At 55.6% G+C, this 24,396-nt stretch overlaps 1 protein-coding gene across 1 annotated transcript; it reads right to left on the reverse strand.

Moving 5' to 3' along the window:
• Nucleotides 1–7,886: 7,886 nt before the first annotated feature.
• On the reverse strand, nt 7,887–24,340 carry LINGO1 (leucine rich repeat and Ig domain containing 1). The gene is made up of 2 exons (XM_084213596.1): nt 24,231–24,340; nt 7,887–9,947 (listed from the first exon to the last, which is right to left on the reverse strand). The coding sequence occupies exons 1-2, from the start codon at nt 24,234–24,236 to the stop codon at nt 8,094–8,096; spliced, it is 1,860 nt and encodes a 619-aa protein (XP_084069722.1). The 5' UTR covers nt 24,237–24,340; the 3' UTR covers nt 7,887–8,093.
• Nucleotides 24,341–24,396: the final 56 nt, after the last annotated feature.

A 24,396-nucleotide genomic window follows, 5' to 3' on the forward strand; every position in this document is an offset into this window, starting at 1 on the left:
ATTTAAAAAGCTCTGGGTCTCTTCCCCTGTGGTTTGTGGAGCAGTTTGCAGAGGGCCAGTGAGCTGTTGTGGAGCAGGCAATGCTGAGCTGCTTTGCCAGCCAGCCTGGGAAGCATTCTTAGGTGAAGGTGTTTGAATCTCTCTTGCTTTTTGTCCTGAATTCTCAGCCCTTTGAATAGTCAACACTTGTGGGCCCTTGGAAAAAGAGACCAGAAAGAAAAGGCAGGTCCAGGGTTGGGTCTAATTGACCTTGGCATTGTCCCTTTAAGCAGCCACCCAGGAGAAGGGAGCAGCTGCTCCAGTCCATTTGAAGGTGCAGATATAGCATATCCAACCTTGCCTGTACTGCCTGGCTTCACCTGCTCTCTGCAAATCCTTAACCCTTCAGGGCTGGAGAAAAGGGAGCTGTATTTGCAGTGTAATTTTATACTCACAGTGCTGGGTGTGCTGAGTAAATGCACCTCACTGGTGGCAGCAAGCAGGATCTGGGGGTGGCACCCACTGCCACAATTCCTGCTGCAGGCAGGGGCATGAGTACATTACAGAATGCAATCACATGAGGGTTGGTTTGATGTAGGCTGCCAAGTTAGAACCCTCTTCCCACTTCTCCTTCCCTGCCCCTTCTGTGGCTGGGGATCTGAGGCACTAGAAAACCCTAAGAAGAACAACCCAAACCCAAGAGGCCATAAGACCTCTGATGGAAGGGGTTGTGGCTCTGTGTGAAGTGCCAGAGTATTCATGAGGTACTTTGGTGGTTGGTCCCTAAGGAGAGAACTTGTTCTTTTGGCCACCTGCATTCCTCACCAGAGGTGAGGGCAGGAGGGGCTGCTCAGCCTGCATTGAGTAGGTTCAAAGGGAGCAGAAACTGGAGAGGCTCTTCCAAAGAAAGGGCTTAAAGCAAGGTTTGTCTCCCCATGCCCTGCTGCACCTTCCCCTGCTCCTCCACAAATGGCTGAGGATATTATCAGGTTCCCTCAGGTCTCTGGGTAAGATGCAGGGGCTGAGTGTCAGGTTGTTATTAAATGTCATTAGTAAGTGCCAAAATTGTGTGTAGCTCCTCAGGCACAGACAGTGACTGGAGGAGGGATGGTTCACGGTGCCAGGAGATGAGTGAATGCTGAAGGTCAGGGACACCTCAGTCTGGGCTGCCTTCAACTCATTACCTGCTCATTACCTGCTCGAGGCAGGAGGGAGGGTGTGTGTCACCAGGGACTTCCTTGTGCTCACATGGGGAATCCCCAGCATGGTCTGTGTGTGAGGAAGAAGGACCTGTGCTGATGGACCTGTGCAGCCCCCAAATCCTCCTCTTGCATCACCGTGGTCTGCAGGGGCTCCAATATGGGGCAGGGCAGGCTCTTGCCCATCACAGTGGAGCTGCCCAGGGGAAAGACTGTTTTAGCCTCTCTTCTACCAGCAGAGGCAACTAAAAGAGAAATTTTGCAAATGGTTTTCTTGCTATTTTCCATGCTTGGCTCTATCTTTTCCCCCAGAGAGAGCTGGAGCTGGTGCACTGTTGAGGAGGCAGCACCAGCATCGCCAGGAAAGCTGCCTGCTTGCTTTGGTGCCTGGCTAGCTGTGGAGATCTGGGGAGGAGCTGGCTTTAGGTGCAGGGACACGAGCCAAAAAACCCAGAAAGCACCTGCCTAAAGGGTGAGATGGAGGCAGAGGCAGCTCTGGTGAGCGTGCCTGGGGCGGGAGCCGAGGGACGGTGAGTCGGTAATCGTGTGCCCGCAGCAATCGCGGCCGTCAGCAGCACAGAGACGCTCGCTCGGTTTATTTAAGGCGGGATGCCCTAGTTCTGTGCTTGCCGTGGAGTCCCTAATTATTCCTCAATCTTTGTAGCGAGCTAATTAGTTTCTCAGCACTCAAGGCTGGGGAACACTGATAGGCTTGGAAAGCACAAGCTGAAGTGATGATGAGGAGAAGAGAGCTGGTGGGAAATGGCTGACTGGCAGATGGGAATGGCTGAGAGCAGGGCAGGGTTTGGAGAGCTGATGGAGGATGGTCTGGGAGGATGATGAGGAGGGAAGAGCCATAATCTCTCCAGGCAGGGTCTGCAGCATGACAATAGGGAAACAGTGATGAAATGCAGGGGGTAATTGAGGGGGGCTGGGGGTGGGCAGGGAGTGAGAGGGATGGCCTGGGCAGAGCAGCCACAAAGGGCAGGGTTCAGGGCTGTGGAGGGGAGCACGGCACGGCACCGGGCAGGGCAGCAGCTTCCCCCTTACCTGGGTACTTCCTTGGGCAGCTGCCTTTCCCAGGGAGCTGCCTGCAGGACCAGCAGCTTTTCCTGCCTGTCCCATAATTTTGCTAGCTTGGTGGTGACACCGAAGAGCTTTGCTGGGAGAGGCCAGCCTGGTCTCCAAGCTGGATGCTCACTGTTCTGCTTGATCAGAGCTGCTTCTTTCAGAGAGAGCCACCAGAGATAAGGTAGCCTGCACTGATACCCAGGTCCCCAATGTTTCTATGTAGGCATTCTCTGGCTGCTCTGTGTGCATGGATGCCTCGTTGCTCTGACACAGGGCTGTGCTCCAGAGCCCTACATCTGCACCCTGAGCCCCAGGAGCACAAAGGTCTCATTCCAGAGAATGGAACTTCCCAATGACTCTGACTGTCATTGGGAAGTTCCCAGTGGCCAGCGAGTGCTGTGTGTGACAACTCTGAAGTGCCCAGGTGGCCACAGATTTATTAGGGTATTATTCTACTAGTGCTGCAAATGGTGTCATCTGTCTTCTAAACTTTGCACTTTATTTCAGGGAGAGAATTTAGTATATCCAGGCAATATGCTGTAGCTATAGCATATGATAAAGCCCTGCTGGGAAGTGTAGTTTAATTGATTTTGTTATTAAAGTGCCACTGGAATAAATTTGCTCATTTGAATGAAATGTCTTATTACCTGGATTGTAACAGGCACATGATGAAATCTCCAGAGGGGCTGGAGCTACCACTGCCTCGTGGTAGAAGCTGACATGGAGCAGCTGATGGGGACCCACATCTGCCACCCTCTTCACTGCAGGCTGGTCACCCTGAGACCCTCAGCACCCACCCAAATCTGCAGGGAAACTCTGCTTGGAAACCTCAGGATGGGAACAAACCACAGTGGCAGGGCAAAGAGTGTTTTAGTCACAGTTTGTGTTGTTCCTCTAATCCTTTTCTCAGGTAAGGATGTTGTTTTAAAGGGACACGAGGAAAAAATCTCTTTCACAGGACAGTGTTTCTTCAGTACCACCAATAATGGGGGTGGATTGAGAAATGAACCATTCCCCATTACACTGGGACTAACAGCATAGCCCATGCTTTCCAGTTAAAATTTGATTGCCTTGAATCCTGAGGATTATGGAAAATAAGAAAAAGGCCTAGTAAAATTTATGGGTTTTAATCATAAACTGATAGAATCACAGTAAATCTATCATAAGCATGCAGATACAGATCCAGGAAAAAGAGGGGAAAGCAATAGGCTTTTTCTTAGAGGAGTTATGAGTACCTTGGCAGGGCCAGGGAGAGGGGAAGCAGAGCTGCTCCCCCAGCCATCTCCTCTGGGGCTTTGTGCCCCTGCACCTCAAATCCCTTCTCCTCTGCTGGGTCCTGCAAAAGCCTGGAAGCAGGGATTGCACTGCAGTGTCCCTGCCCTGTCTCATGGCAAACTGGCTGGGCAGGGCTGGAGAGCCCATGTGGAGGTGCAAAAAGAGGGACAAGGCAGGAGATGGAGGGAAAAGGAGAAAGGGAATCAAAGCCCAAAGATCTTTTTTCCCTCCACCTCTCTGTGTGCTGCTCGCTGTGGTGGAAGCAGGATGAGACCCTGCCAGGGGAGGAGGGAGGCAGAAGTGTGGGGGAGAAACCTGTGAGCAGAGGGGACTGAAGGAAGCACAGCCGTGGTGCAGACAGGAGAGCTCTTGACAGAGAGAAATGGCAGGAGAGCGAGGGAGCAGCACAGAAGGCAGAAAGTATTTAAAAAAAAAAAAAAAGACCGATAAGGAAGAAAAAGGGAGAGAGTAAAATATTGGCTCTGAAGCTGAGATAAGAGAGAGAGGGCAGTTAGTGAGAGAAGGAGTAAAATTAAGTGTGATAAGGTCTGATAGAAGTAGGGGAAGGCAGCAAGCCCAGGCAGAGAGCCAGGGGGCTGCAGGCAGAGCTGGGGGGCTGTGGGCAGGGCTGGGGGGCTGTGGGCAGAGCTGGGGGGCTGTGGGCAGGGCTGGGGGGCTGCGGGCAGAGCAGAGGGGCTGTGGGCAGAGCTGGGGGGCTGCGGGCAGGGCTGGGGGCTGTGGGCAGAGCAGAGGGGCTGTGGGCAGAGCAGAGGGGCTGTGGGCAGAGCTGGGGGGCTGTGGGCAGAGCTGGGGGGCTGCGGGCAGAGCAGAGGGGCTGTGGGCAGAGCTGGGGGGCTGTGGGCAGGGCAGAGGGGCTGTGGGCAGGGCTGGGGGGGCTGTGGGCAGAGCTGGGGGGCTGCGGGCAGAGCAGAGGGGGTTGTGGGTAGAGCTGGGGGGCTGTGGGCAGAGCTGGGGGGGCTGCGGGCAGAGCTGGGGGGCTCTGGGCAGGGCTGGGGGCTGTGAGCAGGGCTGGGGGGCTCTGGGCAGGGCTGGGGGGCTGCGGGCAGAGCTGTGGGCACAGGAAGGTGAAGGGCCAGCCTGACCCCTCTTCTCTGGTCACTCTTACCCCTGTACATCCTCTGTGTACCTCTGTTCATCCATGGAGAGGAGCTGATTGGGGGCAGAGATTGCTGGGGAGGGTCAGGGAGTCAGTGGGTGTGAATGTGTCCTGCAGGGTGCTCATAACCCTGCTCCTGCCTCGGAGGCAGGGGGGAGAGCTGTCACCTGCCTGCCAGGCACCTGCCAGCCACGGCCCCGCAGTGGGGGAACACATGGAGGGAAGGTGAGGAGGGAAGGACCGGGGTGGGTGATGTTCCCAGGCTGGAAGTGCTGTGTAACCACTCACCCTCCTCCCTGCTGTGTCCCCACACATGCTGCCTGTCAGGAAGATCCCCATGGGACTCCCAGTCTAGGAAGCAGAGGAGGTAAGGCACGTTTGCCCTCCATGCCCTAAGCACAACTCCCTGATTTTTTTGCTGCCTCTTTTAAACTGTTTTATAAAGTGCTTTGTATTTATTGTGATTCAGAAGAAGCAAGTGGAAACTGCTGTCTGGCTCTGACACATGGGCCATGGTTCCCTGAAGAGCAGTGATGGAATCCAGCCTCTGCTTTCTCTCCCCTGATTAAACTGCAATAGAAACAGACTGTAAATTTCAGCAAAGGAGAGAAAGAGAGTCTATTCTTTGGGTTTGGTTTTTTCCCTCGTTTTTACCAGCTATGAAAATGGCTGAGCTTAGTTGCTGGCCACTCTGAGATGCTTTTCTTCTGCTCCATCCATCTGTTTCAATCACATGGTGACTGGAAAAAAAATTATCTAGTTCACAAAGCATCGAAGATTAAAAAATCAGTGTGGGTAACAAAGTGTGTGGCAGTGCCACAGAGCATCAGGCATACTCACTAATGAGGGATTTGAGCTGCAGCTTGGGATTTAGGGCAGCAGTGGGGCCTCCCCCAGGAGGGTTTGGGCAGCACAGGTGGTGAGGCTGGGGACAGGTGTGGGGCTCTGTGACAGGGCTGGGCTGGGCAAGTTCCTGAGATGTTCTATGGAAAAGAAATCATTTGCTCTCTCTTTTTTTTTTTTTTTAAACTTTTTTTGACAGTGAAAGACTTGGTTCCCCCCTTTGATTGCTGGGGCTCTATAATGTGTTGCAAATTCCTCATTGGACTTGGTTATTAGTATTTTTTAAAATCTATGTGTGTTGAATCAACTCTTTTCATTACAGCAATAAAAGTGATAACTGGAGCCACTTAAGCAGCTCTTTTGGATGGCCAGTGCCTGTAGCTGTCCAGGGTCATGGAGACCCACCTTCCCCCTCTCTGCTGAGCCACTGGTTGAGTTTGTGTCAGTCCTGACAATCAGGCTCAGACTGAGCTTTCTGTTCCTGAAGTTCTTTCTTGCTTGGCTCCACTTGGCTTGGCATCATCCTCCAAGGGCTGAGCTCCTTGTGCATCCCTGCCTGTGCCAGGGGAGTGCTGCTCTGAGCCCCTGGAGCAGGATCTGCAGTCTCTGGAGCCTGCCTTCAGCTCACCCCTAGGTTTGTGTGTTGCTGTTGGCAGTTTTGTGTTTAGCTAGCTGGAAATATTGGTTAAACACTGGTGGGAGGGGATGCTCATGAAGAGCATTTTGCTTTGGCTCTTTTAAAAAGCAAAACAAAGCCAAAGGCTTTTTAAAAATGTATTGGTTTCAAAGTTACAAAGGAAGGATGTGTTGGAGATGAGGAAAGAACAAATCAAAGCTTCTGAAACTTGCTGGAGAAAGAAACATAAAATGTTTTGTTTGAAGATGAACAGAAAGCTGAAATCAGCAAAAACTCCCCCTCCCCGCAGCACAGATCTTCAGGTTGGTTCCTCAAGGATGGCAGAGTGCTGAAAGAAAAGCAAATCCATTCTTTCCCCTCTTAGGGCCCCAGGTTCCTGACACTTACATTTTACCATCTTGTAGTGACTTTAATTCCTGGAGACTCCTTAGGTGCCTTACAAATCAAGAATGAAAATCTGGGCTCTGCCTGAGAAGTGTCACTGAGGCTGGATGGGCCAGGGGCATCAGTGGGGTGCCACCCTCTTGGTGGCAGCTGGGAAGGTTGGGAAGCACCTGCTGATTGAGTAAGGATGATAAAACCTTCAGTGCCCATATTGACACCATATTTACAGGGATGTTTTGTGCTTCCAGCCCTGGAAGCCCAGTGGCCAATTTAACCCCTATTTCTCTCCCCTTTTCTTGTGGAGATGAGATGGTCCTTAAAGTCTTTTTCAACCCAACCCAATCCATGGTTCTGTGAGGGAGCACAGCCCTTCCAGACCTGATCCAAGTCCCAGAGCAGAGCAAAGGCAGGATGTGGCTGTGACCAGACCCCATGGTGATGGGCTCACTGCTGCTGGGCAAGGGCAGTGTGTCACAGCCTTTGCCTGTGTTTATAGACCTATGGAATTCCATTTTCAGACAAGATCTCCTGTGAGCCTGGAAGCTGAATTCCCTTGGATGTGCCTGAGGGTGCCTGAGAGTCTGGCTGCCAGTGATCAGGACCTGCACTACAGGCAGGGGGGGAGCAGTGCTGGAGCTGCTCTATGCACCAGTTGCTGGAGGCACCCAGTGGTGCTGCCAACGGATGTTTCACATCCCATGGGCACAGCTGTGCAGGGCACAGGAACCAGCTTGTCCCCTGTAGGAGAGGAGACACCCTGGTACTGCTGCAAAGGCTGGCAGAAGATCCTCTCCCATGGAAGAAGCAGTAGGATCCCCAGCCCTGCAGTGGGGCTCTGCATCTTCCTCCCACAGAGAGGGCAGGAAAGCACAGCCCTGCTCCATACTGCTTATGGACATCAGGGTCACAGTCCTGCTCCACAGGCTTTGGGGATGGGCAGGGGAACTGAGTATAAAACCAGGAAAAATAGTCAGATCTGCCTTGGTGCCACAGGGCACTGCGGGAAGTGCCTTTGATGTCAGCAGGAGACTCGCCCTGGCCTGGGGCTGCTCTTGGCAAGGCATCTGGGAAGTGCCTCTGAGGCAAGAAAGCAAGCACTTGCCAGGTACAGAACTGGACAGATCAAGAAGTCAAAATTTTTCATTCCAACTATCTATAGGAAATAGGGTTTTTTTATTATTTCAAGTTTTCATAAAAATCCATAATTATTGAAATCAAAGTTACAGAAGAAAGTTTGTAACTTTTTTATTGATTTTATTTCTTTTTTCTTTCTTTTTCCCACCCCCCCCTGTTGTTTTTCCCCTCTCAGAGTTATATCTGACACCAGAGTCCATCAGACAAAGTCCTTACAAACACAGGAGTCCTGAAGACATCGGCTGAATGTTTTCCTGGTATAAAGAAGAGGAGGAGGAGGTGGTGACAGTGCGGGCGCAGTGGGTTTGGACAGGGGCAGAGGGCACGGTGGAAGGAGAGAGGTCGGTATGTTTGTAGCAATGTTTGTTAATTATTTTTTATTTGTTCATTTGTTCTTTTTTTTTAAAAAAACAAAACAAAACAACACCATTATTATTTGCAAATTGTCGCCTGGTTAAATCATTTTCATATTAAACTTGCGCGGCGCGTCGGCGGAGCTGATGCCCGCGTCAGACTTCCGTGGCACGTACTCGATTTCAATATTGTGCTTGGTGTTGCCTTTCCCGCGGCTCCAGAGGAAGAGGAGCACCAGACAGAAGAGCACGACGCCCAGGAAGGAGATGAAGCCCATGGTGGTGGCGATGATGAGAGTCTTGATGTCAAAGGGGAAAGGCACGGTGGCGCGCGTGCTGTTGGCATCGCTCTCGTTGGGCTGGTTGGAGATGAACGCGAAGGTCTTGTTGGGCTGGTGGGGCCAGTCTGGGGAGTAGCTGCGCACGTGCAGGTGGGCCAGCATGGTGTCGTTGCCACCCGCGTTGCTGGCGATGCATAGGTAGGTGCCATTGTCCTGGATCTGGGCGTAGCGCACCTCCAGCGTGCCGTCAGGGAAGACAGTGAGCCGCCCGTTGGTTTTGGTAGAGATGAGGTGCTTCCGGGGAGACAGCCACATGATGGTGGGCGGCGGGTCCCCATCTGCCCGGCAGACAAAATGCACCGTGTGGCCTTCGTCCACGAAGATCTGCTGAGGTTTGCGGTCCCGTATCCGTGCTCGGCGGCAGGTGAAGTAGTTGGGCAGGAGGACGTCGGGGAAGTCCTTGAACTCCTTGCCCTGGACGAATTCGGGGGTGGAGCAGGTGGGCTGCTGCTTGTTGAAGTTCAACCTCCATCGCCGCCGGAAAACCCAGAGCAGCCGACAGTCGCAGGCTAAGGGGTTGTTGTCGAGGATGAGCGTCTCCAGGTTGCCCACCGAGTGGAAAGCCGACTCCTCCAGGGTGGTCAGCAGGTTCCCTGACACGTTCAGGATGCGCAGGTAATTGAGGCCGCGGAAGGCGAAGGGCTCGACCGTGGTGAGCTGCCCTCCCACCAGCTGGATCTCCTGGAGCCTGAGCAGGTCATGGAGCATTGAGCCCTCGATGGTGACGATGGGGTTGTAGGACAGGTTCAGGAACCGGAGGTAAACCAAGTGCCTCACCGACACGTACGGGATGGACGTCAGGTTGCAGTGGGTGATGGACAAGGAGGTCAGGTTCAACCCATAGAGGCAGTTGGATGTCATGGTATCCAGGTAGGGCCAGTGTGAGATCTCGAGGACCTTGAGCCGGTACAGCCTCTTGAATGAGTAATCCCGGATGGTGTTGATGTTCAGATGGCGCAGCCGCAGCACGATCAAGCCGTGAAGGTGAGACAGGGCCTCCGTGGGGATGGAGGTCAGGTTGCATTTCTCCAGGGTCAGCTGCTCCAGGCTGTTGAGGCCACTGAAGGCCCGGTGGGAGATGTAGACGAGGTCGTTGTCACCCACCTCCAAAGACTTCAGGTTGTACAAGTCCTGGAACATGTAATCTAGGAGGATCACAATTTTATTCTCACTAATGTCTAGCTTGGTAAGGTTGCTGAGTCCAGTAAACACCCCCAAAGGGATCAGCTTGAGTCTGTTACTCCTGAGCCCCAGCGTCCTGAGGTTGAAGAGGTTGTTGAAAGCCCCAGGTTCAATGGCACTGATAATGTTCTCGTTTAGCTCCAGCTCCTCCAGGTGAGGGTAGTTGGCAAATTCATCCTGGTTGAGCGTCTTGATGCGGTTCTTGCCCAAGTCCAGCAGCCTGGTCTCGGTGGGGATCCCCTCTGGCACGACCATGAATCGCTTGCGGTGGCACAGGACGGCGCGCTCCTGGGCAGAGCACTCGCAGCGCGGCGGGCAGCCCGTGGCGGAGCCGGACAGGATGGATCCCAGCATCAGGAGGAGAATCGGCTGCCAGCAGGCCAGGATTGGGCTGCGCATACTCGCCTCCCCAGCTACCATCCTATCTCTCACCTGCAGGTAACAGCGGGAGAAAGAGCAAGGGGCACGTGAGCAAACAACGGGCACAGCCAAGGCAAAAGGTCTGGTGTCCTGGCAGAGGTGACGGGAAGGCAAAAGGCACCCCCGATGCACAGCAGAGGGTCTCATTTTCCAGCCGAAATGCAGCCCTTTGCCTTCAAGACCCTCTCTCCTCCCCAGTCCCTGACTTTCCACTTGATGGTTGAACGTGCACAGACTTTTGAGTGGAAGGCCTTGAGGAATCTGTGTCATACAGCTTCCTCTGCTTCTTAAAAAAATAATTTAATACGAAACACATCTATCTACATCCTATTTTAAGCTCTTGAAATTATTCTGTTCCCTGTAGATGGAGCCTGAATATAAAGGCTGCTTTGCAAACAGAGGAGCTGAGCAGAGGATGGAGCATCTGGGGGAGCCCCACTTGGGGCGAGCAACACTGACAGCTCAGTGGAAGCCAGCTCCCTCCTTCTGTGCTCCCCCATGCCCCAGCTGCTCCCAGTGTGTCCCCAGGGCCAGTTCCTTGCCTCCCACCATGCCAGCCTGCAAGGGCAGACCTAAACCATTTTCCCCCCACCCAGAAACAGCAACTGGGCAGACACTGCCTACAAGAGCAAGCTGTAGCCTCAAGTCAGGTCCAGAGGGGCTCTGGATATTGAGGGAGCTGCCTGGTGTCAGCTGGGAAAGACCCAGACTCCTGCTGATGTCCCTAGGGAGGGCTGGGAGACCTCCCTGGGGGCTCATGGTCTGGGTGGTGCCCCAGCCCAGAGCCATCCTGGCCCGGCAGAAGCGGATGCTCCTTGTCACACTGCCTTTGTTGCATTTATTTCCTTGTTCAGGCTGTTAGGAGGAATCAAATCATATCAATATTGCATATTAGATCTCTGGCTACTCCAGCCCTTGTTTATATCTATTGTTATGTTACTCTCTGCACTACTCCCACTAATGCTATTTATGGCTATCACCAAACACACCCAATCCATTACTTCCATTGGCTCTGTTTGTATCCATCACTGTATATCCTGTCCATTACTTTCCCTGTCCTACCACTATTTATGGGGCTGGTACACGTTCTGCACATTCCTGCCATTGCATCTGCTCATATTCATCATTTCATACAGATATATGACCTAAGGATCACTTTTGTTCCCAAAAAATTATTCAAAATTTCTTTGTAAGATACAAGGGTGGGAGATGATGGACTGGCCATAAAAATGTCCGCCAGCACCATCTTGGAAACCACCAGCCTAGGCACAGCCAGTGCTGGGCCATGAGGGCTTAGAGTGTCCCCAGAGGAACCTCTGTGGTTTCCTCCCATCTCACTGTCCTCTTCCACCCCCCCCACCCCCCCTTTCCCTGCTCCCTCTGCAGTGGGGCTGCTCAATGGGGATCACACTGAACACATCCCCCCCCAGTGAAGGGGTGCAGGGATGGGAGCCGGTCCTGCTGAGCTCCCCTGGCTGTGATGCTGAGCTCCCTCCTGCTGGCCCTGGGCCAGCATGTCCTAGTCCAGTGGAAATATTTCCAGTGGGAGTGCCTGGGCCCCAGCCAGGCTGCAAAGAGCCATTTGCTGGGTATTTACAATCCATCATCTCCCATGTCAGCACCTCCCTGGTGCTGGGCAGCAGTACAGATACAAGGGGGCTGCTGCTACCACTGCCATGCTGCTGGGGTGGGGTTGGGACTGGGGCTGGTGGCCTGGAGCCAGGCTGGCCCCCAGGTTGGCATGGCCCAGGCTGCATATAGATTTTTTCCCCAGGCTCGTGGTGCAGCCCTGGCTGGGGCTGGGCTGCCAGTGGGTGCCCATGGCCAGGAGCCTCTTGGGCACTGCCCTCCCACCACACGCTCGTTACTGAGCGCTGCCTCGCCTGCAGCCTTTTTTCTCAGAAACCAATTCCTGCTCCTCAAAGCCGTGCTGAGAAAGCCATCAAAGACAGCAAAACACGGCATGCAAAACAAAATACAGTCTGAGGGGCTTAATTATAGCAGGACTGAAAACACTCAGCTCATTAAGAGTGCCAGGCACCAGCCTTGTTTGTGTGCCGGGCCAAAAGCTCCACTCTGCCTGCATGTGCTGCTCTGTTCTGGTCCCTGCTGGGCATGGGGAGGGGGCAGAGCTGAATCCTGCAGACCAACTTCCCCCAGGCTCAATCCTGCCTCTCCAGCAGCAGGGAGGGTTTGCACCTCCAAAGCACCTTGTCCAGCGCTGTCATCCCCAGTGCAGCCTCAGCAGAGCCAGAGCTGTGCGGTATCAATGAGTAAAAAATCAGCAAAGAGGCCAGAGATGAATGAAGCAGAATCTGTGTGGCGTTACCGATGAGCACAGCCCAGAATTAAAGTCTAGACACACCTCACATGTTATTAGTTCTCAGCTAAATTTAAATCCATGATAAATACAACCCCTGACAAAAACATCCGTAATCTTAATAGCCAGAGTCACAGAAGAGCTTTGGGAGAAAGACAATAAATAAGCTGGAAAATTCTGAGCTAAGATGAGCTTTAAATCACTTCTGGCTCCCATTTACCTCTGCCTGATTCGGAGAGAAATAGTTGTGCCTCAAGGTGATGTGGATATTAAGAGATGCCCTTCTAAAAACGACTCAAACTGTGATTTTTGTGTGAGCTGTGGGCCAGCAATGCATGCATGGCTTTACAGCCCCTGCACAACTGCTACCTGCAGGAAGGGCTTTCCACAAAGCCCTCCCAGATTTACTCTGAGGAAGACCCTGAAAAATGGCCAAGCTCCCCTCCAGGGTGCCAGCCATGGCACAGCAGGAGCTGCCAGGCAGGAGCAGAGGATCGGGCCATGGCCGTGATGCACAGCCTGGCCCTTGGCATGAGCGTGGTTCTCCTTCAACCACAAAAAAAGAATCGACAAAAAAAGCAGCAGCTGCCAGATTCGCTGCCTTTAGGTGACAGCAAACCCAGTGCAAGCCAAAGCAAAACTCATGCTCAGAGCCATGGCAGCCACTGACCCCTGTCCTCACCACCTGCTGCCCAGGGCTGAGGGCTCTCAGTACAGTCCCTTCCCGTGGGAAGGTCCCGGCCTCGGCCCAAGAGGCGCAGATGGACTCACCAGAGCACTGCCCTGGTGCTAAATACAGCAGGGCCTGCCCAGTGTCTCTGCCCGGGCTCAGTGCTGGGAGGAAAGATGCCATTCTGGGCCTGTGCCTGGAAATGCAGCCCGGGGCCAGACTGAAGCGCTGATGTGCGTGGGGTTTGCTCCAGTGTGACAGGCACAGGCTGCCCTGGAGGAACAGCCCCAGAAAGACAAACTTGGGCGATGACCCAAAAGGGAGCCCAGGCTCTGCCCCTGAGTGTGCTCCTGAGGATGCCCCAAGGGGTGGGCAGCTGCCTGGCCATGCCCACCACTGTCACCACTGTCCCTGGGCTGTCCCCCGCTCCCCACCCCGCCGAGCAGGGAGCGATCTGCTGTGCTGACAGGGAGTGAGCAGGAGGCAAAAATCCCCGAGTCAGCTCTAAGCCCACCTGGCAGCCATAAATTACGGGCTGGGAGATGTTCACCCTTGAACCAGATGCTTCTGAGAGCATCGAGCCACAACAGGCAATTTAGGAGACAAAGCGAGCCATACCCCAGCAGGGAGGGGGGCCCACGGTGCTCTGGGGGCACAGTGTCCCCCCCCTGTCTCTGCAGCAGCCAACCTGCTGCTCCCAGCTGTGCACAGAAGGGAGTTAGACAGTGCTGGGCATCCTCACTGGGCTGCAGTCGGGGGGTGAGTTCAGCCATGGGCTCACCCCATCTCTGCCATGATGGCTTCGTACAAAGCCAACAAGACACAGCTCCCTGAGTCCATGCTCCTGTCTCCTCTCGGCTGCTCCAGCTAAATCAAATTTTATTGAATTTCACTACATTTTAGAGACAAAGACTCCAGGTTTACAAATAAATATTTAACAATCTTTCCTGCTGCTTGAGGACTCTCTTACCCAGACCCCGGGCTCTGCACTGTTTCTGTAGCTATCTGCAAAGCAGCAAAACAAAGGGACCAGCTGTAATTTGCCAAACACGTTTGTGCCCATTTCCTCCTCTCATCATTTCCCCTGTGTTCAACGTGCATTTGTGGGCCCTTTTGCTTTGTCTCTCCCACCCTATCTGCTCTCTCCTCCTCCTCTTTTCCCACCCAGTTCCAGAGTGCAGGCATTGGCAGTAACCGCCCTTCTGCCCCCTGCTCAAGGATGGGCAGCAATGGGTGGGAGCATGAGGCTTCCCTTCTGGAATCACCATGCTTCACATGGGGAAGAAGAAATCGAAGAGGGAAAGCATAAAGTGATTCCTGAGTGCTGTAGGGCTGACTGGTGGGCACAGCCAGGGTGGCACAGCACTGGTCTGGGCGATGGAGACCTGCCACCACACTCCTCTGTACCTTCATTAATGGATGGACTGCTAACAAAGGGTTAGAGGGCTGTACTGTATCCTGGCCTGGCCCCAAAATCATCCAGGAGCAGCACAGGAGGGTGAAAGACTTGGGGAGAAACGGGCAGAGGACGAGAAGGACCCCTCAGGGTGGTGGGGACACACAAGCAAGTTGTGCCAGTTAAGCAAGTGAGCCAAGGCAGGTCAGCCAGAGGAGAGCCCACCCCCAGCCCACCAGGCACCAGCTGCCAGGGTCACCGCTCCCCTTCCCACAGGAAGGCACAGCTCTCCAGCTGGGAGCTCTTGCTCAGCCTCCTGGAGTATCTGCTTTCAGCAGCTCCGAGGTGGGAGCCTGGAATAGGTGTGAGGCAACCTGATCTGCTCTGGCAGCTGCTCTGGAGCTGTAAAAGAGCACGAAGAAGAATTGAAGATGCAAATCCCCTTCCGGCACTGACACCGCCCGGCTGGCACCAGATTTCAGCCATGGCTGGCCCATGGGAGCACCCTGCAAAGGCATTTCCTCACGGGAACAGGCCCTGCCACCCAAAATGTGGTGTCCCCAGCACTGCAGTCAGTCAGGAAAGCACCAAGCCAGAGAGCAAAAAGAGCAGAAAAAACAGAGATGCCCAGGGGAGGAGAACAGCTCTAACATGGGCTGAGGGGCTGGAATGCTGGAAAGGGGAGGCTTTGGCCCAGCTGCCTACTGGTTTAAAGCTGGGCTGTGGATCTACCTGACCCCATGCAGGGACAGCTGTGTACAGAGAGGGACAGCCAGCAGTGGCCCAGAGCCAACCTGGAGAGTGGCTTTTATTTTCAGTGGGTTATTGGAGCAGGATGACGGGAAGGAAATCCTGCTTGTCTCTGCAGGACACTGAAGCTCAGAGCAGTTTTTGCTGAGGCTGTTTCTTGCTGTGATCACATCTGTGCAAGAGCTCCTCACCCTCCTCCTACCTTCGTTTTGAACATCTTTTCTCTCTCTGGCTGCACATGCCTCAGCTCCCCATCAGCAGAGAAAACATCCTGACAAGGGATCAATAAGTAATTGCAAAGGCAGCTGTGGATGTCAGGGGGTGTAAAGCCCTGAGCCAGCATAAGATACAAACAAGGGGGGGTGAGGGTGCAGTGCAGAGTGGGGTTGGGGCTTAGGGCCAGCCATGCTCCACCCTCATAGGTGGAGGTGGCCAGGACATGGACTGGTCACTGCTGTCACAGCCACTGCCTGAACTGGTGGTCCTGTGAGGTGAGCCTGGAGAAGGCTCGTTTTTTATTACTTATGTAAGCCAAAGAGCAGGAGAGTTGTGTTTGCCAAGGGAATAGCTCCCAAGGGTTGGCTGGAGACTTCTACGGCTGGGTCAGGAAGAGATGGCTGGAGGCTGGTGGGCACTGGGAAGGACATGCACAATTTGAATGGGGATTCTCCTTCTTCTTCCTTTATTCCTTGGGATTGCTACCTCTGTGGATATGGGCTAGGTTACCAGGATGTTTTAAGTGCTCACGGAAGGCAGGCAGCTCACCTTGCACTCTGATCAGTGAGCACTGTGTACAGGAGGCTCCAGTGTAGCATGAGGGTCTCCCTAGATGGTTCTTTTTCCCTGTCTGTAGCTGGGAGAGGGGGATGGAAAAACCCCAGGCTCTTCTCTGGGCAATGGAAACACTTGCCCTGAAGAGGTGAAAGAAAGTCCAAGGAGTGTTCCTGCTGGGAGAGTGCCAGGGTCACAATGACATTGCAAAGGCATCCCCTGCGACGTGCCCATGGCCCAAACGTCTTCTGTGCTTCCTTGAGCTGCCCTGAGCTGCCCTGCACGGGCAGGCAGGGCTGGGGCTGGAGGATGGGCACAGCCCTCCCTCCCAGCACACCCCAGAGCTGCTGAATCAGCCAGAGCCCAGCTGCACAGAGCCTGAGCTGGACCCACGTGCAGGGCAGGACAGCACCTGACATGGCAGAAAAGCAGCTGGAACAAAGTCACCCCACTGCCAGAGCGCCTCTCGGCCCCGCCAGGAGCAGATGGCATCGCTGTGGGGGCTTGCCTTGAGGGCTGGGCAGGGGACAGGGGCTCCCTGCTCCCCCAGACCCAGGCTCCAGCCTGGGCCATGGGCAGTGCCCCAGCAGGGAGGAGGACACAGCTCTGCCAGCCTGAGACACAGCTCCTGGCCACCCACAAACCACGCCTGGGGGCACCAGGAAAGACGAGCTGCTCCCTCCTCTTGCTCCCTGCCTGGGAACACCCAATCCTCTCCAACTACCAAAAGGCAGCCCATGGCTCTACAGCTCCCTAGAGCTCTGCTCAGTGCCCACAGAAGGGCTGGGGCACCAGCAGCTCCAGCAGCACAAAGCCAGGCCTAGCAGGCAGAGCTGGGGGAGCCCCACCAGTGCCTCCTGCCCTCATTTACCCAGGGCTGCCTCAGCACAGCAGAGGCCAAACCAGCCCAACACCCTGGTCCTAGGCTTTGGGATGTGACCCCCTCTAAATGCCACCACTCCAAACCACTGTGTCCCTACTGCATCCCTGCCACTGCTCAAAGGTTGAAACCCCAGATCAAAGTCCCAAAGGCTGGGGAACAGCAGGTCCAGGGACCAGTCATATTCCTTACATTTAATTTAAGCTAAGACTGTACTTACATCATCACTTTGGTTCCCAGGGCACGTCCCTTGAATCCCCCTACAACCAGCACAGGATACCAAAAAAAGTACAAGGGCTGCTCCTTTCCTCTGGAAACCTTTGGGATAGTGGCAAGAGAACTTCAAAGCACATAGGACATGAAGCAGTCAGCTTTGCTGACCTCAGGGAAACCTGCTGATTTACCCCCCTTCAGGACCAGCCCTGGTATTTTTATACTGCTGCCTAAAATAAGTGGCCTAGGAAGCCTTTGGGAGAAGCCAAGCGCAGCCCAGCCCAGCAGAGCTGGCTCTGGGATCACCCAGCAGTGAGACAAGTGGCAAGGGTCAAGGGACTGTGTGTGCCACGCTGCCAGGGCTCCCGTGAGCACGGGTGGCACCAGCAGAGCTGTCCTTGCTGCACATCCCCAGGGACACGGGGCACAGCAGGGGCCGTGCTTCAAGGCACTGTGAGCGATGGAAGCCCCAGCTCACTCCATCCACCTCATTTCCCCACTCTTTCCCGCAAGCCACATCTCTCTCGCGCTCCCCCTCCCATTTATTATTAAGTTTTGTTCACATAATCACAAATTTGGTGCCGCAGGAAATTCCAGAGAGAGAAATGGAGAAAAAAGGGAGGCAAAGAAAGCATGAGCAATAGCAAGTGCAGAGGGAAGATTCCTCTTCTCAGCCTGGTTTTCTCTGGGCTGGTTTTACATGTATAATTCCTTTTTCTTTTCCCCTCTCTCACTTGTTTGATTTTTGCATTATTTATGGCTTGTCTTCAGGGCCTGTATTTGCTGTTATTGTTTCATTCAACAATAAAATGGATTAGATAAAAACAAACTGTGCCGAGCCGCGGCTGAGCCTGCCCGTCCCGCCTCCAGCTGAACCCACACGGCCAGGCAGGGCGGGCAAGGGGCTACCAGCCCTTCCCAGCCCAAATCCTGCAGGAAGGAAGGTGCTGTGGGATGTGGCCTGGCCAGGGTTGGGCTGATAGAAATCCTTGGCAGGTATGGGGCTGTGCAAGGCCCAGTTGTTGTAATGCCCATGACGAGGGGCAGGCTCGGCCATGCCATTCCTCAGCCTTTCCAGCACACGCTGAGCCCGTGGGCATAGACAAAAAGAGGGACCCACCACGGGGATGGAGCAGCTCCCTCAAAAGAAGGCAGCTGCGGGGTGGGTTTGCTGTGTTCTGCCTGAGCTGCAGCAACGCTTTCTGCCCTCTCTCCTCTCCCTGCACTGTGGATAATGACACGGAGCCTGCGCTCTGGGATGTACGTGAGAACAAAAGTAATCACGGGGAAATCCAGTGCACGGGAATGCAGTCGGAAACGCGAGGCCAGGGTTTCCATTTCGCTGCCGCTCCGGTGCCGTTCCCCATTGAGGAGGATAAACAGGCTGAGCACAAATCAGTTTAATGGCAGCACCTAATGGCAGCGCAATTCCGCGGCTCCCGGAGCGAGCCGTAGCTCAGGCCCCAAGTGGCAGGGAGATGCCAGCTCTGCGGGACGGGCACCCCATGGCACAGCCCCAGACAAGCACTGGGGGCCCCCCAGGACTGGCTGCCCTGGGCAGCAGCACTGAGACTGCCCCATCCACCATGGCACAAGGGGACTGGTGTCCCTCTGCAGCCTTGGGGATGTCCATGGACTGTTGTCTGCCCGATTCCCAGCAGAAAAGAGGTGTCCCTGTGGGTGTCCCTCACATCCCCAAGGTGCCCAGACCCACGGGGGGCCGGTGGAGTGCCGTGCCTTGCTCTGTGCTAGAGCACACAAAGCACTGGCCAGCAGAACAAGGCACCAGGCCAGTGCTTACTGTGATGCCACCCCGGCTCCTCAGGCTCACATTTTGGGTAGACCAGATGGATCTGGCTCTCTGTGACTATTCCCAATCCAAAGGAGGGGTGGAGAAAGGCTGGGTCTGGGTATGGGAGGGAGAGGTTTGGCTGCTGGAGGGTGAGAAGTACCTCTGGAATGCTCAGGCTTTGCTCACCACCCCCAGGTTGCCTCTGAGGTCTAAATTGGTTGTTTCCCATTTCACACTCGACATCTCAAATCCAAACAAAGAGCTGAAAGAATAGATCACGTCAAAATATTTCTGCTTCTCCCTCCTACGAGAATTCCCCATCAGAGACCAATCCAATTAAGGTGCAGGTTATGAAATTAACCATAATTACCAGAGCGATATTTAATGTTTTGCATTCTGATGAAGAAACAGAATGGAAATGACAAAAAAATTGAGTAATTGTGGGTCCTACTGATATAACTAAGAGCAATATGGGGGGGGAGGGGAAGGGCTGCCAGGGAAGTGAGGGCTGTGTGGGGTGGCAGGGGCTGGGCTGCTTCAGGAACCTTACATCCCCAAGGGCAGGGCTGGGTGCTCAGAGGCACATCCCCCAGGGAGCCATGGCCAGCCTGACTCCCAGAGCAGAGGTCAGCCCAGTCTGATGGCAACCAAAGGCATTTTGCTATTTGAGCATCCCTTGGACAATGCTGGAGCACAGGAATCACATCCCAGAAGGCACAGCCCAGCCCTGCACCTCCTCACTCTGTCCCTGCTGCCTGTGGGGACCCTCCAGCTCACCCAAGGACTGTCCCCACCTCAGGACAATGACCACAGCCCTGAGACAAAGGACATGAGTGCTTCAGTGGGGAAAGCCTTTGGCCTCTGCCAGGACACTCCTGTGGAGCCCAGGAGAGGAAAGCTCACTGTACACACGCCCATTGCAGGATGCCAAGGCACTGACCAGCACTGACATGTGAGTAAAATGATGGAAAAAACCATGCAGGATGGTTAAACAGAACCATGTCTGTGCTTCACCATGAGAATGAGCAAAACAAAGCCAAGCTCCCCAGCCCCTGTGACAGGGACACTGACCTGCTGCCCTGCCTGATCCTTACTCAGGCAGGAGATGCTGTCTGGAGGGGGCATGGGAGGGGCAAGGGATGGTGGCCAAGATGTTGGTGAGGCCAGAGGGAGGACTGAGCCACTGGTGGGGCTCATGGCAGGCCTCCCCCAACACGGCCATGCTACACCAGTACACTCCATGCATCCCAGAGAGGTCCTGTTGGCCATTCCTGATTGCTGCTCCTGAAGGTGGGAATCACCCAGGATCCACCCCAGCACAATGCTTGGGGTCTCTGGTCAAGGCTGAGTGCTCCCCTCACTGTCCCCCCTTCCCAAGCCACACTGATGTGACCTCCTGCCCCCAGGGATGCAGAGAGCCACACACTCCCTGCCTGGGCTGAAGGGGAGATGATGATGATGTCACCCTCGGTGACATTTATCAGCATTTATTCAATTGCCCGGGTCAAGCTGACAATTAACGCTGCTCAGACACAGACACCTCTGTGCCACCCAGCCTTCTCCTGGTGACAAGGGGACAGAGGCCACACCATGCTGCTGACAGTGCCTGGGGGCTGGGAAGGGGGGACTCTGGCTGGTGTTTGTTCCCTTCCCCAAGTAAGCCTCATCCCCAACCCTGTCCCCCTCTGTATCACACATGCCCTGGCACTGCCCAACAGGCAGCAGCTTCTAACAGCCACCACTGGCTGTGACTAAGGCATGTCCCTAGGCAGGGTCACAGGGTGCAGAGGCACAGAGATCTCTCTCCTCGCAGCCATTCCCTGCCAAAAGCTCCCATTTTTACTCTCCTGGATGGAAAGAAAGTGGAAAGAATTGACTAAGAAGAAAATTGAGGTCATGGCCTTCCTTTCTTTCTCCCTTTGTTTTTCTTGGGTTGTTTGATTTGAGTTAAGCATTTGGAGCCCTTTTCTCTCTCATCCCAGCCTTCCCTGCTACCTGAAAAGCTCTTCTGGCTCTTTTCCCACCAAAAGCCATTTCTGCTTGAACCCTCCTGAGGCTCAGCAGAGAACAAAGGAGAGCTGCTGACTCAGTGCACTGGGTGTGTTGGAGAGACCAAACACCCACCCTGGCCAAGCTGGGAACATTCAGGTGTTTTCCACCCAAATGTTCACAGAGATCTGCCCATTGCCAACTCTGCCTCCAAGGACAGGGCCCACCAAACAGCAGCACCCAGTGGTCATCCAATGTACCTCATTGAGCCCCAACAGGTTGTGTTGTGTTTTATAATTCAACAACTGTAATTACGCTGTAATTGCGGTGTTATTATAAAGTGATTTATCAACCCCTGAATTAAAGCCTCAAGTTAGAGGATTTTATACTTGTCACTTACATGGAGCAGCACTAACTTCAGCAGTGCTACTGTGGCTATGCGAAGCAGGACACTAAAGGAAACAGAGTCCTTCAGTGATGCTGTTAACCTTCCAGGAAACAGTGGTAATTAGAGGTACCACACAGTAATTACATTACAGGTGTAGAGTAACTGCAGCACAGTACGGTGTTACAGTGGTACAGCCATTTGTTGAGTAATTAATCCGTCCACAAGAAGGCCTGGAAAACCTGATGCTTCCCCAGGATCTGTCAAAGCAGCTCCACTGTCTCCTCCAGTCACCTCCTGCCCGTTCCACGGGACCCAGCGAGAGCTGGGGCTGCCTGAGCCCTGGAGCAGGCAGCTGCTATGGGGAAAACTCTCTGTGGGAAGACGTGGAGGCTTTAGCCCAGGGGCTCATCTCCCTCTTGGCTTTGCTCATCGTGAGAGCTCCAGAGGCCCCCTCTCCTCCATGGCATCCAGCAGCCGTGCCAGTGGGACCCAGGAGGGAGCCGGGAGCAGCAGGTGAGCAGGCACAGCCAGCCCAGACAGTCCCACCGTGCCCCAGCCCACCCTGCAGGGAGAGGAGCTGGCCCTGCCCCTGGCACCTGGGACAGGCACGGCTGCTCCGGCCACCTGACCTGCAAGAGGTGCAGGACAGGGACACAGCGTGCCCTTGGACCAGGGGAACAGACAGGGAAGAGGCAGGGGGAAGAAAGGGCAGTGATGCTGGCAGGGATAGCTGGTGTTAGGGTGGGTAAAGGCTGGGATAGGTGCTGTGGGATGGGGACAGGCTGGGATAGCAGCTGTAAGGTGCAAATGGGCTGGGGCAGCTGTCATGGGGTGGGGGTGGGCTGCTCTGAGATAGAGATGGGCTGGGATAGGGGCTGGGATAGTGCCTTTGGGTGGGGATGGGCTGGGATAGGGGCTGGGATAGCTGCCTTTGGGTGGGGATGGGCTGGGAAAGGGGCTGGGATAGTGCCTTTGGGTGGGAATGGGCTGGGATAGGGGCTGGGATAGTGCCTTTGGGTGGGGATGGACTGGGATAGGGGCTGGGATAGTGCCTTTGGGTGGGGATGGGCTGGGATAGGGGCTGGGATAGCTGTCTTTGGGTGGGGATGGGCTGGGATAGTGCCTTTGGTGGGGATGGGCTGGGATAGGGGCTGGGATAGCTGCCTTTGGGTGGGGATGGGCTGGGATAGCTGCCTTTGGGTGGGAATGGGCTGGGATAGTGCCTTTGGTGGGGATGGGCTGGGATAGGGGCTGGGATAGCTGCCTTTGGGTGGGGATGGGCTGGGATAGCTGCCTTTGGGTGGGAATGGGCTGGGATAGTGCCTTTGGGTGGGGATGGGCTGGGATAGTGCCTTTGGGTGGGAATGGGCTGGGATAGTGCCTTTGGGTGGGGATGGGCTCGGCAGTCCTGTAGGTCGGTGCAGCCCCCGTGCTGGAGGAGATGGCCGGAGGCACGGCCACACTGCTGCTGCTCCAGAGCCGTCTCCAGCGTGCGTGAAGGTCAGGTCAGGGCTGCTGCAAGGTGCAGAGCAGTGAGGAGAGGGTTAAGGCTGGCAGGAGGGCTGGGATGGGGCTGTGGAAGGGGTATCGTTTCAGAGCCACAGCCGGGCTCTGGGAGGTGGTGCAGAGGAAGGGAGATGGAGGGACATCCATAGAGTGGGGCTCTTCCCGGAATGCCTGAACTTCCCCCCGCGAGTCGGGACCCCGGAGAGCAGCAGGGCTGTCACACCGATCCCCTGCTGCCGGCCAGCGGCCACAGTCGCTTGTGCTGGAGAAGGCGTTTGCTGGGAAGGAGCGCGGATGGCGATTGCTGGGCGGCAGCTGGGGCAGGGACAGGCAGGGACAGGCAGCAGAGCCTCGGCGACGCCAACCAGCCCGAGCAGACCCGATCGCACCCGTGCCCACGCTCGCCCGCTGTCCCTCCCTTCCTCCTCGTGCAAATCCCTTCCGCGGCACCAACGCTCCCCTCCCTTCTCGGAGGTGGCATCTCCAGCACCTGGATCGAGTCGTGCCTCTCCCCATCACTCGGGCTATTTATACACCAAGGCGCAAGGTGAAAAATCCAATAACCTACACAAAGTAACGGAGAGCAACAAGCACCGGCACCGCCCGGGAGGGCTCCCAGCGCCCTTCTGCCAAGCAGGCTCCTGGGCATCCCCGCAATCCCCACTGCCCTGTGGAGCTCCTTTAACATTAACTACTTCTTTTTTCTGCCAGACACAAACCGAGAGCGGAGCCCGCACCCCGGCCCAGCATCTCAGGTTCTCTGGGTTGGCTCCTGGCTCCGGGGTGTGGAGCTGAGCCTAGGCAGGGGGACCCTTCAGAGCCCCCCGAGCCCTCCCGGAGCCTGAGCAATCACCCCACTCGGCATTAGCTCCCCACGTCCCCGACTCACCTATCTCCAGGCTGGGGGGCTGGTGACAGAGAGGTGAAAACCCCTGCCCTGAAAAATACCCCTTCCCCATGACTCCTGCTTCCAATCTCAGGGCTGGAGATTGGCCGTCTTTAACCCTTAATGCCTCTGCTTTGGGGATGGGCAGAGGAACAATTCCTCCTCTCGAGTTAACCCTTGCTGGGCAGGAGATGGGCACAGCCAGCTTGAGGCTGATCCCCGCTCCCCCGCCAGTCCCGGAGGGTAGCGCTGTCCAGACTATCCGTTCCCTACCTGAACACGGCATCTGCTCCAGGCCGCCCAATTCACCCGGGAACTACCGGGAGAAGAGGAGGATACTCCCCATCAGGATACAGCCTCAGTCCCGCCGAGCCCCAGCCCGCCCGCTGGGACCCCGGCCCCGAACCCCGACCCCGCCCGGTTCGTAGCTCCCGCAGGGGCTGCGCCGAGGCTGCGGGAACGGTGCGGGGAGGAGACGGGCAGATGGGAGCGCCCGGGCAGAGCGGGGCGAGGAGGCGGCAGCATCCGCACCGGCGGGGCTGGAGGGCGGCAGCTCCCGGAGCACACGGCTCCCCGCAGCCCCGGGGCACGCACCGAGTTCCAGCCCCGCGCCCTCCGCACCGGCGCGGCTCCGGCCCCGGGGCACGCGGCGGCGCCGTCCCGGGGCCACGGAGCCCCCCACCCCGCCGGTCCCGCCAGCGCCGTGCCCCGCTCCGCTCCCCGGTCCCGCTTACCCGCATCTCATCCTCGCCGGCGATCTCCTTCGGTCAGAAATGGCATCTCCCCCGGCCCCCCCGCCAAACCTCCACCTGCAGTAGCGCAGCTCCCCCTCTCCGCAGCGACAGCACACGGAGCGGCGGCGGCGGCGCTCCCGGGGCCGGGCCGCCCCCCAGTCCCGCG

Source organism: Fringilla coelebs (genome assembly GCF_963513975.1).
Source record: "Fringilla coelebs genome assembly, chromosome: 12".
In the NCBI taxonomy this organism is placed as follows: Eukaryota; Metazoa; Chordata; class Aves; order Passeriformes; family Fringillidae; genus Fringilla; species Fringilla coelebs.